Raw genomic sequence first — 13848 nt, 5'->3', positions numbered from 1 at the left:
CAGTTCGATGAAGAAAAGAATCTATTAGTTTTTTCAGGTATGCCACGTTTGATTAAAGTCACTCATTGATGGGTGGTAACTGCAGAGCTAACAAAACGTCCGAAACATACGCTACTGATCTGTTTACTGTCGCCGTTAGCTTCGTCAGGTGGAACATCAGCGTCCATGGAGTGTAAACGTGTGGAACGGGATAGCGAACCATTAGGTTATAGGCCCGTTATTTATAGACGGAACACCGAGCACACACACAAGGATCGCAGTCTCATAACAGACTACCTTCCACGGATTCCAGAAGACGTTCTGCAGATTATGAGGAACCTTCGATACCGACTCGATGTCTGTCCAGCAAATGGTGCACGAAGTACTACAGCATGTCTTCAATAATTGTTTCCGAATCCAATGGCGGCTCATAAGTAGTTAACAAATTTTTAGATTCAGATAAATATGAGAGAGTGAAATTAATAGCATCTGCTGTATAACAGTTATGCCTATCAGCGTATCTATACAACTGCAGCCACTGCCAATAATAATAACAGTAATAAAATGGTTCAAATGGCTCTGAGCACTATGGGACTTAACTTCTGATGTCATCAGTCCCCTGGAACTTTGAACTACTTAAACCTAACTAACCTAAGGACATCACACACACCCATGCCCGAGGCAGGAATCGAATCTGCGACCGTAGCGGTCGCGCGGTTCCAGACTGTAGCGCCTAGAACCGCTCGGCCACCCAAGCTGGCAATAACAGTAATAATAATAACGATAATAATAATATGCATAACTTGTCTGAAAAAAGAATGAAGTCTTTTTGTGGAATTTTCTTGTTTTGTACATAATAAAGTACACTTTCGCTATTCTCCTTTTCGCATTTTAGTGTAAGTGGGAGTTTTCTTGCGTTTTTATTTTTTCGGAGAAATGTACAAGATCCCTAACACAGTCATTTGTTAACGAATTAGCTTCTGGGCAGAAAATGAGACATTCTTAATGTCTCATTTACATTCAACAATTTACACTTCTTCGTTAAATTTTCGCTTGTATACACGCTTATTTGATTTCGTCGCTTTTTTTGGGAGGCATTAGTTCCTTTGTAGTTAACTTTTGCTGGTAATTTTCTTTTCTGTTAGCACTTGAAACAGATTCAACGGAATTCATGTTTGCACTTCACACAATGGCCTATTCCTGAACAGTAAACAACCAACTCCAAACACAAACTGCCATTCATGGAAATGATTAAATTCAGGTGGCACAGATAAACTGAGCCAATCACAACATCAACAGATGTCAGATGCATGAATAAATGCTACAGACTCACAATCGACGAAGATGTGCTTTGTGTTTCTCACCGCCTCAAAAGGATTACTGTGAGATAAAATCGAAAACTTAATATAATTTATCTCGTTTGTAATCTCACAAAATACCGATGTCCGATCTAATTTTACTATGCAGTGAGTGAATTGGTATATGAGATGAATGTGCTACCATCTAGCGCGATTTACGTTAAGCAAATGGGGATAACGTCTGCTGGAGTGTGCTACTGCCCGGTGGTGCTGATATAAACTTGTAGCCGAGTGGTTGGGGCTAGCTGTGCACGCCCTGAACCCTGCAAGTTGTTTATCAAATGCATTTGTATTTGGCCCGTAAGGCAATTACGTCACGCCAGTTGCGCATGCGCACAAGATCCTTAAAACGTGCACAACTGGAGGTGTGCTCGCGACACTGTTGCCAAATTTGATAGGTCTAGAGAAATAGCACTGTAGCATACACAGCCGTGTATTTCAGATTGCCACATCTGTGTTGTGTTTAATAGCATTCATAGCAAAATAACCAATAAATCCGCAAGGTGTAAAAAGGTAGGGTGTTCACATACTCTTACACAACAGCCGCCACTGTTGAAATTGTTGGATGGACGCAGGGGACATGCACCTTGGCCGGCCAGTTCCCCGGATTTGACGCCTGTAGGCTTCTTTCTGTGGGGAACTGAAAGACACTGTCTACGATGTTACACTAATTACACCCGATTATATGCAACGACGTATTACTGCATGCTGCGCGGACGTCTCCGCTGAAATGCTAGAACATGTGCAAGTCTTTCATACCAGGCTGCGGGCGTTTGGTCATTTGAACATAACTTGTAATGGTCGGTTGCTCGTTGCTGGTCAGAATTCACATAACTATCGTACTGACTTATGTTGTTCTTTAGTGTGCGCTACCACAGGTATCGTGCAAGTGTCGGTGTTGGAACTCTTCAAAAGACAGTATACTGTAAACGACTCGTACTAGAACCCTCCAACAAACACCACTGACATTCTAATTTACCCTAATTTTAGTTTGTTAATGTCAATGAGCATGGCTCCATTTAAAAAAAAGTTTGTTTACACAAAAAATAAACCGTGTACATATTATTAAAACTGTCTGTTGGCTAACAATACGCGCCCCTGCCTACCAGTCCAGTCTGTGAAAACCTCACATCGTTAGCACTTTCCATTCCAGCATCAATAGCAAGTTTTAGGTGATTTACCCTTTGTATAGCCACAACTTGGTGGGTACGAAATATGAAATACATGAATCTGTTACTTTAGACATTCCAGGTTTGTGGAAAAGAACAAACAGAATTGTTTTCAAAACTACAGTATCTTAAAAAATTGTGACAGCTCAGCTGTTGTTGTTTCAAAACCCGAGTATTCTATGGCTAATCGGAAAATTGGTTCTGCTTTGTTCTCACTTATGCTTTCGTCGTTCATTCCATTTTCATGCAAAACAATATCGTGAGGTGCAGTGAAAATCGATAAATTAGATGATATACGAGGCGTGTTTTTTAAGTAAGTACCGTTTTGAAATTAAAAAAAGATGTGCTAAGATATCTCAATGATTTTATTTTTACATAAAAGCCTGTACCTTAATCTACTTTTCTGCATAATTTTCGTCAATATTGAGGCACTTGTGATAACATTGTACCAGTTTTTGAATACCCTCCTCATAGAAGTCTGCCACCTGACTTCTTAACCACTGCATCACCATGAAGATGCTGACGCTGTTCCTTCAAGTGCAGGAACAGATGGTAGTCACGGGGGGCAAGATCGGGGCTGTGCGGGGGATGATCTAGAGATTCCCATCGAAAAGATGTGATGAGATCTTTGGTCTGATCCTCCATATGCGGATAGGCATTGATTGTCCAGCAAAACGATGCCCTTGCTCAACTTCCATGGACTGTTTCTTTGATTCTGGTGTGACGTAGGCCACCCATGTTTCATCGCCCATAACAATTTGGCTTAAGAAATCATCACCTTCGTTGCGGTACCGCTCAAGGAAAGTCAATGCACTGTCTAAATGTTTGGTTATGTGCACATCCGTCAACATTTTCTGTCCCCAACGTGCGCACAATTTTCGGTAATTCAAGTGCTCGGTCATAATGCCATACAAAACACTATGAGAAACATTAGGAAAGTCATCCCGCAAGGAGGAAATCGTAAAGCGTCTGTTTTCTCTCACCTCATTGTCCACTTCTTGCACCAAACGAAGGACGCCCACTCCGTTGTTGACATGCACATGTGTGCGGCCATCTTTAAATGCTCTCACCCACTTTCTTACCATTCCATCACTCATAATGTTTTCTACATAAACTGCACAGATCTCACAATGAATATCGATCGCATTTAGGCCTTTAGCACTAAGAAATAAGAGCCCATACTTGACAGTTGGCGGGACTCACGATTATCGGAGGCACTTTAAACACTCAGTACACAGCGTAAACAAGGAAGAATCAGACTGCAATGGCGTCAGTGCGTGGATTAAGGTACAGGCTTTCTTGTAAAAATAAAATTATTGAGATATCTTAGCACGTCTCTTTTTAATTTTAAAACGGTACTTACTTAAAGAACACGCCTCGTATTAGCCAAAGTACATGTAATTTGTAAAATCAGGCGTCTCAAACAATATCAGTGCTCCTCGAAAATACCGACACCTTGTGCGCAGACATGCCTCAACTGACGTTAAACATTGCAAATGAAGTAAAAAATTAGCGTCTCATTTAATAAAAATTGATATTAAACTTTTCATAGGCATCTTCTCAGTCTAAAGCAAAATTCATTTTTACATTCTTAGCAACCTATCTGGAGTGATGCATTCCCTGCTAACTTTTATGTTGATACTCAGTATAACACCGTAAAAACATAGTAAGTGCAACAAGGCGTTTCTACAAGGTGATAGATTATGAATTCCCGGAATAATGTTACAAATAGCTATCAATTTTCTGCAGGGTCTGCACAGTACAGATATTGCACACAACATATTTCTGGAGCTCTAAATTTTCTGTTACCATAAGACATATTGTAACATTTATACCTTGTGTGAAGAAGTGTAATTATTTTCTCATAGAAAAAGGATACTAACAGCCATAATTGTTCTTACAATTTTTTTTTGTTATTTAAACCTGAAGATGACACAAATGAAGCATTGAAACCAGTTGCTTAAATAATAATAATTAAAAATAGGAAGAATTATGGCTGTTGGTAACCTTTTCCTACAAGTTATTGACCAGCCACAGTTCTGCATCCACATTTATGTGATGGAGCTACAAAAATATATATATTATTTTTTGTTTATGTGAGCATATCCCAATGAAGTAAGCCCAAACAGCAGAAATTGTTAAAGCTGAACAAAGCTCCAGGCCCTGATAGAATTCCTGTCAGATTATATACTGAATTTGCAGCTGAGTTAGCCCTCTTATAACTGTAATCTATTGTAGATCCCTCGAACAAAAAACTGCTTGGAAAATGAAGGGTAGTATAAGTGATCCACAAAACTTCCATCCAGTATCCTTGACATTGATTTGTTGTAGAATCTTGAAACATATTCTGAGCTAAAAAATAATGAGGTATCTTGAATAGAATGATCTTCTCAGTGCAAACCAGCATGAATTTTGAAAACATAGATCATGTACAACTCAACTCGCATTTTTCTCACATGACATACTAAAGGCTTTGGATCAAGGCAGCCAGGTAGATACAGTATTTCTTGATTTCCAAAAATCATTTGGCTTAATGCAGCACCTATGCTTATTGCCAAAGGACCATCGTGTGGGGTATCAAGTGAAATTTGTAACTGAATTGAGGACTTTTTGGTGATAGGGAGGACACAGCATGTTAGCTCAGATGGAGAGTCATCAACAGATGTAGAAGTAACTTCAGGTGTTCTCCAGGGATATGTGTTGGGACCATTGCTGTTCATATTGTATATTAATGACATAGGAGACAATATTAATAGTAAAATCAGGCTTTTTGCAGATGATGCAGTTGTGTGTAATGAAGTGAAGCTGCATAAATATTCAGTCAGGTCTTGATAAGATTTCAACATGGTGCAGAGACTGGGAACTTGCTCTAAATGTTCAGAAATGCAAAATTTTGAACTTCACAAAACAAAAAATGTACTATTATGTGACTATAATATCAATGAGTCATGGTTGTAATTGGCCAACTCATACAAATACCTGGATGTAACACTATGTGGGGATATAAAATGGAATGATCACATAGATTCAGCCATGGGTAAGGACTTTGGTTTGTTGCTAGAATACTGGGGAAGTGCAATCAACCTACAAAGGAGATTGCTTGCAAATCACTTGTGTGTCCAGTTCTAGAATATTGCTCAAGTGTGGAGGGCCCTTACCAAATACGACTGATCATATACGTAGAAGGGCAACACGAATGGTCACAGGTTGTTTAATCTGTGGGAGAGTGTCACAGGGATAATGAAGGAACTGAACTGGAAGGCTCTTGAAGATAGATGTAAATTACCCCAAGAAAGACTATTAACAAAGTTTCAAGAACCAGCTTTAAATGATTACTCTAGGTATATACTACAACCTCCTATGTATTGCTCACATAGGGATTGTGAAGATAAGATTAGAATAATTACTGCACCCACAGAGGCATTCAAACAATCATTTTCCCCACGCTCCATTTGTGAATGGAACTGTAAGAAACCCTAATAACTAGTACAATGGAATGTACCCTCTGCCATGCAGCTCATGGTTGTTTGCAGACTATGGATGTATGTGTAGAACTGTAATACTGTTCACAGCTGACAGGTCCCTGTTTCAGATGTTGTTCCAGCTGATGACATAGAAGTTTATAATCAGTATTGATAATAAGAAAATAATCCCTAATCACCCAAAGACGAATCAAAATTTTATGGCTCACTACAGTATGGCAGGTTTGCAGCTGACAAGAATCTGCAGGTATGCTGAACTTTTATGGTCACAGACCAGAATCCTGCATCTAGGTAATATAGAGATCAGTGGTCACAAGGTCCTGCTTTCAGTTGCTTGTACTTTCAGGTAGCATTATCCCAGAGGCTGCAGCACACATCACGCCATGATAACTCTTCAAAAGATAAATATTCAAATCTGTAAGTGGATTGGCAGATCACATATCTTTACTGAAGTCTGTACACTGTTTAGCAAGTACAACTGTTACCTTGCCCTCTGGACCTGGACTTGGATCTCTACACTGTTTAAGACAGTTCTGGTTTTATTCATTGGTACTGATTTGAGCTCATGTTATTTGCAAATGTAACATTCACTTTCAGATTTTGACCATCAGCTTAGCTTTGATCTTGGGTTCCACATGCTACAAGGCTCATGCCAATGACCTTCCTTAGTAGTTTATGTCAGGCTGCAGCAAAAAAGGGATAATTGCTGATAAGCTGTGAGGAGTTACAAAACTTGATATGGAACAGCAGCCTCCACCTCTGTTGGAATTAAGATTACTTCTGACCAATGACACAAAACTGACAAACGTTGATTTATGAGAAGGCACAGAAGAGGGGAGACAGAGCAATTAAAAGGATTTCGCATAGAAGAAGGTCTCTTGTTTTCACTTACTCACTGATTTTCCTTGTCTTAGACCGTCTTGTAACTTGTATCTTGAGCCTCCATCATCATTCACTGACAGTATTTTGTGGCTGATTAACTTCGGTGATTTGCTAGTTGACTTTGTTATTGTCCATGTAAGTGTAACTGAGCTGATGAGAGCCTCAGTCGGTGGGGTATTATTGCCATTGTCTGATGGTACAATCCCAAATGACTACCTGTCTCTGTGGCCGACATCTCTTAACACATACTTCTGTGGTATCACTCAACCCGAGGTAAGATGGTTCAAATCCTGATGGTTGAAAAAAATTTCAGTGCCAGTCTTTTGCGGACAAGGGGAGGAGAGGTGGTGGCATAAAGTTCCTGATCACTAGACTTTGCACCAATGTGTTGGTTTAAATACCAAACCTCTCCACAATGTCTCAAGAAATGAGGACATGTGACACTGTTGATGTTGATCCATCCATCAGATGGGGATGTTAAGCTTGGCAGCTTCCTTGGTGCTTTTTGTGAGGAGCAGGCTATGTGCTGGCATCAGGTTTCACTCTCTTCTTGTCTCATACCATCATCCTCATCTTACAATACAACCGTTACACTATGCCCCCACCACCCCTGACACACACTCACTCACTCACTCACACACACACACACACACACACACACACACACGCACACACACACACGCACACACACACACACACACACAATACATACCATACATATTACATACAAGTATTGTAATGGAGCATGTTGTAAATACACGAGAAAATCCCAAATGACTTCAAGTTGCCTGGCATGCACTGTATCAAGATGCCAAAATCATACAGCTCTTGTCAGGGCATGACCATGTAGCCTGACCAGAGACAACAGAGGCCATCAGCACCTGACTGACATATTTATGATGTGTTGAGCATCTGTCTTCACCCCAGTCAACCCCGCCTGCCCTAAAGTGGATCACTTTTATCTGACTAGAGGACATGTGGTTCCTCACTGAAAGGATGAGGAATATACAGAATGTTTCGAAGTCTTCACATCAGACATCTATGGGTGGTAGATCACAGCATGGGGAACAACTTTTGTTAGACACAAAATGTTCTCTGACACTTCCCAGTAACACTAGCCATCATTTATAATTAATTATTCTGCTGAGAGCTGGCAGACCACATGTACTCTGTGACATTCATAAGGAATGTGTATTGCCTATGATCCAGTTTAGATACATTCATTTCTGAGGTTTTCTAGCTGAGAATCATTTTGTCAGTTTACTGTGATAAGGTAGTGTGCAGATGCAGCATACCTGGTTAGTAGAACCAGCTACTTTGCTGAAATCTCATCATCCCTGGGGTAATGAATACAATAAAATGAAGTCATGCACCAGTAAGCATCAGCAAATTTTTTGTCTCTAACAAAACTTGTTCCCCATAATGTGATCAATCACCACTATATGTCTGATGCAGAGGCTTTGAAACGCCCTGTATATGTGTACAAAGTGTATGGCATTCATCTGCTTGCTTGAAACAACCAATATGCAACCAGTTTTCAACTCAGGGCACATGCTCTGAGATGTACTGAGAAATGTTTTAATCTCCTCATTTGATTAAAAATGGAGAGTAATAATTAACATACATGTTTTAGTGTATGTGCTTCTCTGATAGCAATTTTTCATTTATACAACCTGTTTTCAATTCTCCAAATGTTATCATTTGTGATTTATGCAAGGCAGTCTGTCACCCAGTCATTAAAAAATGGGTTATAGGAGATGAGTGTTACTACACACTAAATGATGGAAATGCTGGAGTGCTAGATGCAGCTCCGAGTACACTGGAGGTTGCTGGTATGTGGCCAATTTGTTGTTACTGTTGAGTAACCATTTCTGAGTGTCACTTATGCTGAGGCACAAAATGAAGCTCTTAGATACATCTCCAATGTTTTTCTGGACAAAGAAAGAAAAATTGGAGAAACTTCTTGTCCTCCTTATTCTATGTTGTGCCTGTGTATATGTAGCACTGAATTTCATTCACTTTACACTAATTCTTGTCTTCCTTATCCCACATTGTGCTTGTGAATGTGCAGCACTGAATTTCATGCTGACATATATGACTAGGAATCAGTTCATACATGTGAAAGTAATTGTTGTAATGGCTGAATTAATAGACTGTGACTGGCTGTAAGATAATATCTGCATAGAATATGAAGTAAAGATAAAACACTCACATAATGGAAACTCCATGTAGGAATATCAACAATATAGGAAAAAATAGATTGCTACTTACCATAGAGATGATATATTAAGTTCAGACAGGCACAACTGAAAGACACTTACACACAAACTTTCAGCCACAGCCTTTGTCAGTAAAAGAGAAACACACATCATTCATTTACACAAGCAAGCACACCTCACACATCCATGACCGCCATCTCCAGCAGCTTGGGCCAGAATGTCTGTGTCTTTTAATTGTACCTGTCTACAACTTAATGTGTCATCTTTATGGTAAGTAGCAATCCATCTTTTCCCACATTAAAGATAAATTAATCATTCATCATCTTTCAACTGAGCTGTTTACAGTGAATTTATTATATGCTTACAAAATTTAAGAGATTTATTAATATTAGTGATTTGTAAATGTAGCAATTCTGACAATAAACTCGAACTATCTCAAGAAAACTAAGAGAATAAATGAAATAAAAGCAAAAAGTTCCTGTACAGGTTGTTTCCGTAACTACCAGCTGTGACTGAATGAATATATATTTTGTATATTTGTGAAAGTAAGTTAGACTTAGCACCCTATTTAATGCTGTTGTTTAAAGTCCCCTTTATTGCTTTCTGTTCTAGCGGACAGAGTGGAACTGGACCGTAACTTTGTGGCATCACTACTTGCACATGCATTCTTCTCAACATTTCCAAAGAGGACTAGTAAAACCCATCCCACTCTACAAGATTCTAATTTCACACACTTTTTCAAGCACTTAAACAAGTAAGTATCATATTATATTTTAATAACATTTTAGAATATCAGAAAATAGAGCTTGCTATGAGCAAACAAAATTTCCGTGTGTTATTTCATTTGTAATTCTGCCATCCTCAAGGATGACACACAAAGATAATCATATTAGTGTTTTCAGTGTAAATTAAAATTTGCATCACCTCCATTATTAGGTAGGAAATAAATACACAGTAAGTCAAATGATATTCAATTCCCTGACAAAGTAGCAGTATGACATAGATGTTTAATACAAATCATTGCTCGCTAAATTCAGTGAATTCTCTTTAACAATAACTGAAAGAGAGAATTAGAAATGAGATGCTGAAATCAGACCCAACAGATCTACAGACAGGTTTTCCATACTTCACCCCAGACATCAATATTGAAGAATCAATTTTTAAAGAGCCCACAAAAAATCATTGTGTCACTGAAAAGCAATAGGCATATATGTACTAGTTTAGAGAACACTTCAACCAAAGTACTAAAGTCAAGTGCTGACTTTGTAGTATCATAGTTGAGTTAACTTTAGAATCAGTCAGTGAGCCAAGGAGTATTTTCTACAACAGTGAAGTAGTAACACCTATTAACAACACAACTAACTATATAACACTTTTGCTGTAAGTAAACTGGAAGTTTTTAAATAAAAATTCTTCTGTGGAGTAGAGGTGCCTGGAAGGAACTTCTACAGCTTACTTTGATTTACATGGATACTTTTCCTGGAAGATCAAAGAAAGCTTCAAAAACTGTGATGGTTGCTGATGACACAAGTACACTGATAAAGGGCTCAAACACATTCACACTAAACACAGCCTAGAGAGGAATGATACAAGTTTATAGCAATCAGCTTAACCTTTAATCTTACAGCAATTTGTGCTAAGCAATTCTAGTTAAAAATCTTACAGCTACAAGAAGCAAACATCAATGGGCACACTCTCAATGAAGCTCTATATATGTGGTTACTAAGCATCTAGATTCATAATAATCTGAGGAGGCAACGGTGTGTAGATAAGCTGTCCAAAAAATTCATTTCTGCCTGCTTTGCGTATATAAAACTCTCTCATTCTGTTGATCTGCTGATGGGATTGCTAGTAGAGTTTGAGCAAATTCACCGAAGACTGCTCTATAGCATAATCTTATGGGATAATATGGCTAAGATCAGAAAGGAACTTGTCCTACACAAGTATGCAGTAAGGATAGTGTGTAAGGTTAATAACTGAACCATCTTGCAGTTAAGCCTCTTCAGGAACTTGAGGATTCTTTACACTTACGTGTTCTTATATTTACACCCTAATGGTATTAGTGTTAAATAACAGTAGTGAACTTAGGATGAAATGAGCAATCACAAAACTATCAGTAAAAATAATTTCCTTATTGGTCGTTATGTAGGGTTTGTAATGAAGTTTTTGATTCTGATGGAATCTAAATTGTTTCACTTGTATAAAAAATAGCAGAAAGCTGTACACCAAAACAAATATATGGCTATTTTGAAAATAATAGGTTACTGCATGCAAACCAATTTGGCTTTAGAACAAATCTGTCAGTAATAAAAGCAACATAAAATCCATTTATTTATTTATTTATTATTTAATTTATTTATCCATCCGTTGACAATAAATATTGCATGGATGTTGTCAAGGGTACATGTAAGCCATTTCAAAGAAATGGGACACAAAGGCATTGAAAAGAGACAAATCACTCTGCTTATAGACTTGACTCCATGTCATAAGAGACTATAATAAAAAGTTAGCTCACTGTAGCATAAAAGGTAAATAAGAGGTAGATTATTAAATTTATTTTGAAGCTATTTCTCTGACAGGCTACAACAAGCATATGCAAATAATCAGACCTCATAGTTGTTGAAAATAAAATATGGAATCCCACATGGCCTGATTTTTTCAACCCTTTCTCTTAATTGTTTATACAAATTATTACTCAAGTCATACACCATATGAGAATGTCATTGAAATCATGCTGATAACAACAGTTGAAAATTTGCAAATTGCTCAAAATGACAACAAAGAAACAAATGAGATGACTGATCACTGATAACCAGCCAACCAACTGTTCATTAAGAAAACAAAAACTGAAGAATTGTATTTTAATCTCAGAGCAACTAACGCCAAGTCTGAAATTAAGAATGTGAAGTTACTTTGACTTGAGAATGATAAAATGCTGTCATGGGTCAGACAAATAAACTACTTAAGCAGCAAACTAGTAAAAGTACTATTTTTGTTACATAAATAAACACGAATTGTCCACATGCTTAGCTGGGTGGTAACATGCTCGCCTCCCATGCAAGTGGGCCCGGGTTTGATCCCCGGCTGGGTGGGAGATTTTCTCCGCTCAGGGACCTGTTTATGTGCTGTCCTCATCATCATTTCATCCTCATCACCAGTGCACAAGTTGCCCAATGTGGTGTCGACTGAAATAAGACTTCCACTTGGCGGCCGAACTTTCCCGTATGGGGCATCCCAGCCAACGATGCCATATACTCATTTCATTTTTCAGCACGAAATGTCAGTAAGAACCTTTTACCCTGCTCTGTGGGGAAATGCATCATTTTCTAATAGCAGAAAAACCCATTAGATATATTCTAAGTTTATCTCTGTGAGAGAATTACAGAAGTCAGTTCAGATTACTTTACATAATGATGGTCCCCAGCCTTTGCATAAATAATTCGTTAATTTATAACAATGGAAATTCATGCAAACTCTTACACAAGTTTTAAAAAGTCTTTGAAACTTGGCTACAAAAGCATGAATTTTACTTGATGAATGAATTAATGGAGAATGATGTTAAAGAAATGTTCTTTAAGTACAGTAGAAGGAGGATGTGAATTGGAGAGGACCCCAATCAGAGGAAATGCTGAATGATAAACTGTGGAAGAAAATGGAAGATTTTAAGAGACTTTGTCAATGCCCTAATAAGCAGAAACATTTCAGGAAGAAGAAGAAGACTTAATGTCCTACATTGCTTCATGTAGCCATAAGTATTTGTAAATGTGTATTTGCATTTTTATACCAAAGTCTACAGCTGTCATTTATAGCTTGTCTCGTTGGAATTTTTATATGGAACTTAAAATACATAAGAACTTGTTAGTGTTATGTATGATAATTATGTTTAACTCAGTTTGAAAAGATATTCTTACGAATGATATAATGTTTAACTGATGATTTTTCAGAACCAGTCAGAAGGCAAAACTCAAGAGCATTCTGCATTATTTTGACTCATTGGAAGGCAATGGTGTTCCAGAAGGCAATATGATATTTTCAAGAATGGTAATGACAATAGTAATAGTAATAATAATAATGATAATGATAATGATAATATGTCCTACTTTTCCAGTTTAATAGCTGTCACTTAAATAAGCAGTTTATTAATATCTAAGAAGTATTCTTCCTAATTCAAAGCAAAATTAAGAACATTTCTCATTAGCCAGCACTTCTGTACTATCTGGTTATAAAGATACAAGGACTGGAAATTCCTCTTAGTTTCATGACTGATACTAATGTTTACAAAAACACAACATCACAAGTAGCAGTGCTTTGTAAATTAGTACCTGTCTTACAGACATAGGTAGGTTACTATTTTGTGGGAAAATACCAATGTAATCACTTAAACATTAAACTAGCAGTAGGTGATGAACCCTAGCTACACTATGTGATTAAACGTATCCAAACACCCCCAAAAACATACGTTTTTCACATTAGGTGCATTGTACTGCCACCTTCTGCCAGATACCCCATGTCAGTGACCTCAGTAGTCATTAAACATCATGAGAGAGCAGAATGGGGCACTCCGCGGAACTCACGGACTTTGAACAGGTGATTGGGTGTCACTTCTGTCATACCTCTGTACATGAGATTTCCGCACTCCTAAACATCCCTAGGTCGATTGTTTCCAATGTGATAGTGAAGTGGAAACATGAAGGGACACATACAGCACAAAAGCATACAGGCCGATCTCGTCTGTTGACTGACAAGAGACTGCCTAAAA

General features: G+C 38.0%; 1 protein-coding gene across 3 annotated transcripts in view; it reads left to right on the top strand.

Annotated features, from left to right (window-relative positions):
• The window catches only part of LOC126457133 (uncharacterized), a 475859-nt gene that overhangs the window by 380514 nt on the left and 81497 nt on the right, over positions 1–13848 (top strand). For all 3 annotated transcript variants that reach the window (XM_050093199.1, XM_050093200.1, XM_050093198.1), the window contains 2 exons: positions 9702–9843; positions 13034–13130. In XM_050093199.1, the coding sequence (XP_049949156.1) occupies positions 9702–9843; positions 13034–13130 (239 nt within the window). The remainder of the gene's footprint in view (positions 1–9701; positions 9844–13033; positions 13131–13848) is intronic.

This window comes from Schistocerca serialis, chromosome 2 (assembly GCF_023864345.2).
Source record: "Schistocerca serialis cubense isolate TAMUIC-IGC-003099 chromosome 2, iqSchSeri2.2, whole genome shotgun sequence".
Lineage (NCBI taxonomy): Eukaryota > Metazoa > Arthropoda > Insecta > Orthoptera > Acrididae > Schistocerca > Schistocerca serialis.
The sequence above is the reverse complement of the archived record's forward strand: the minus strand, read 5'-3'. Positions and strand labels throughout refer to the sequence as shown.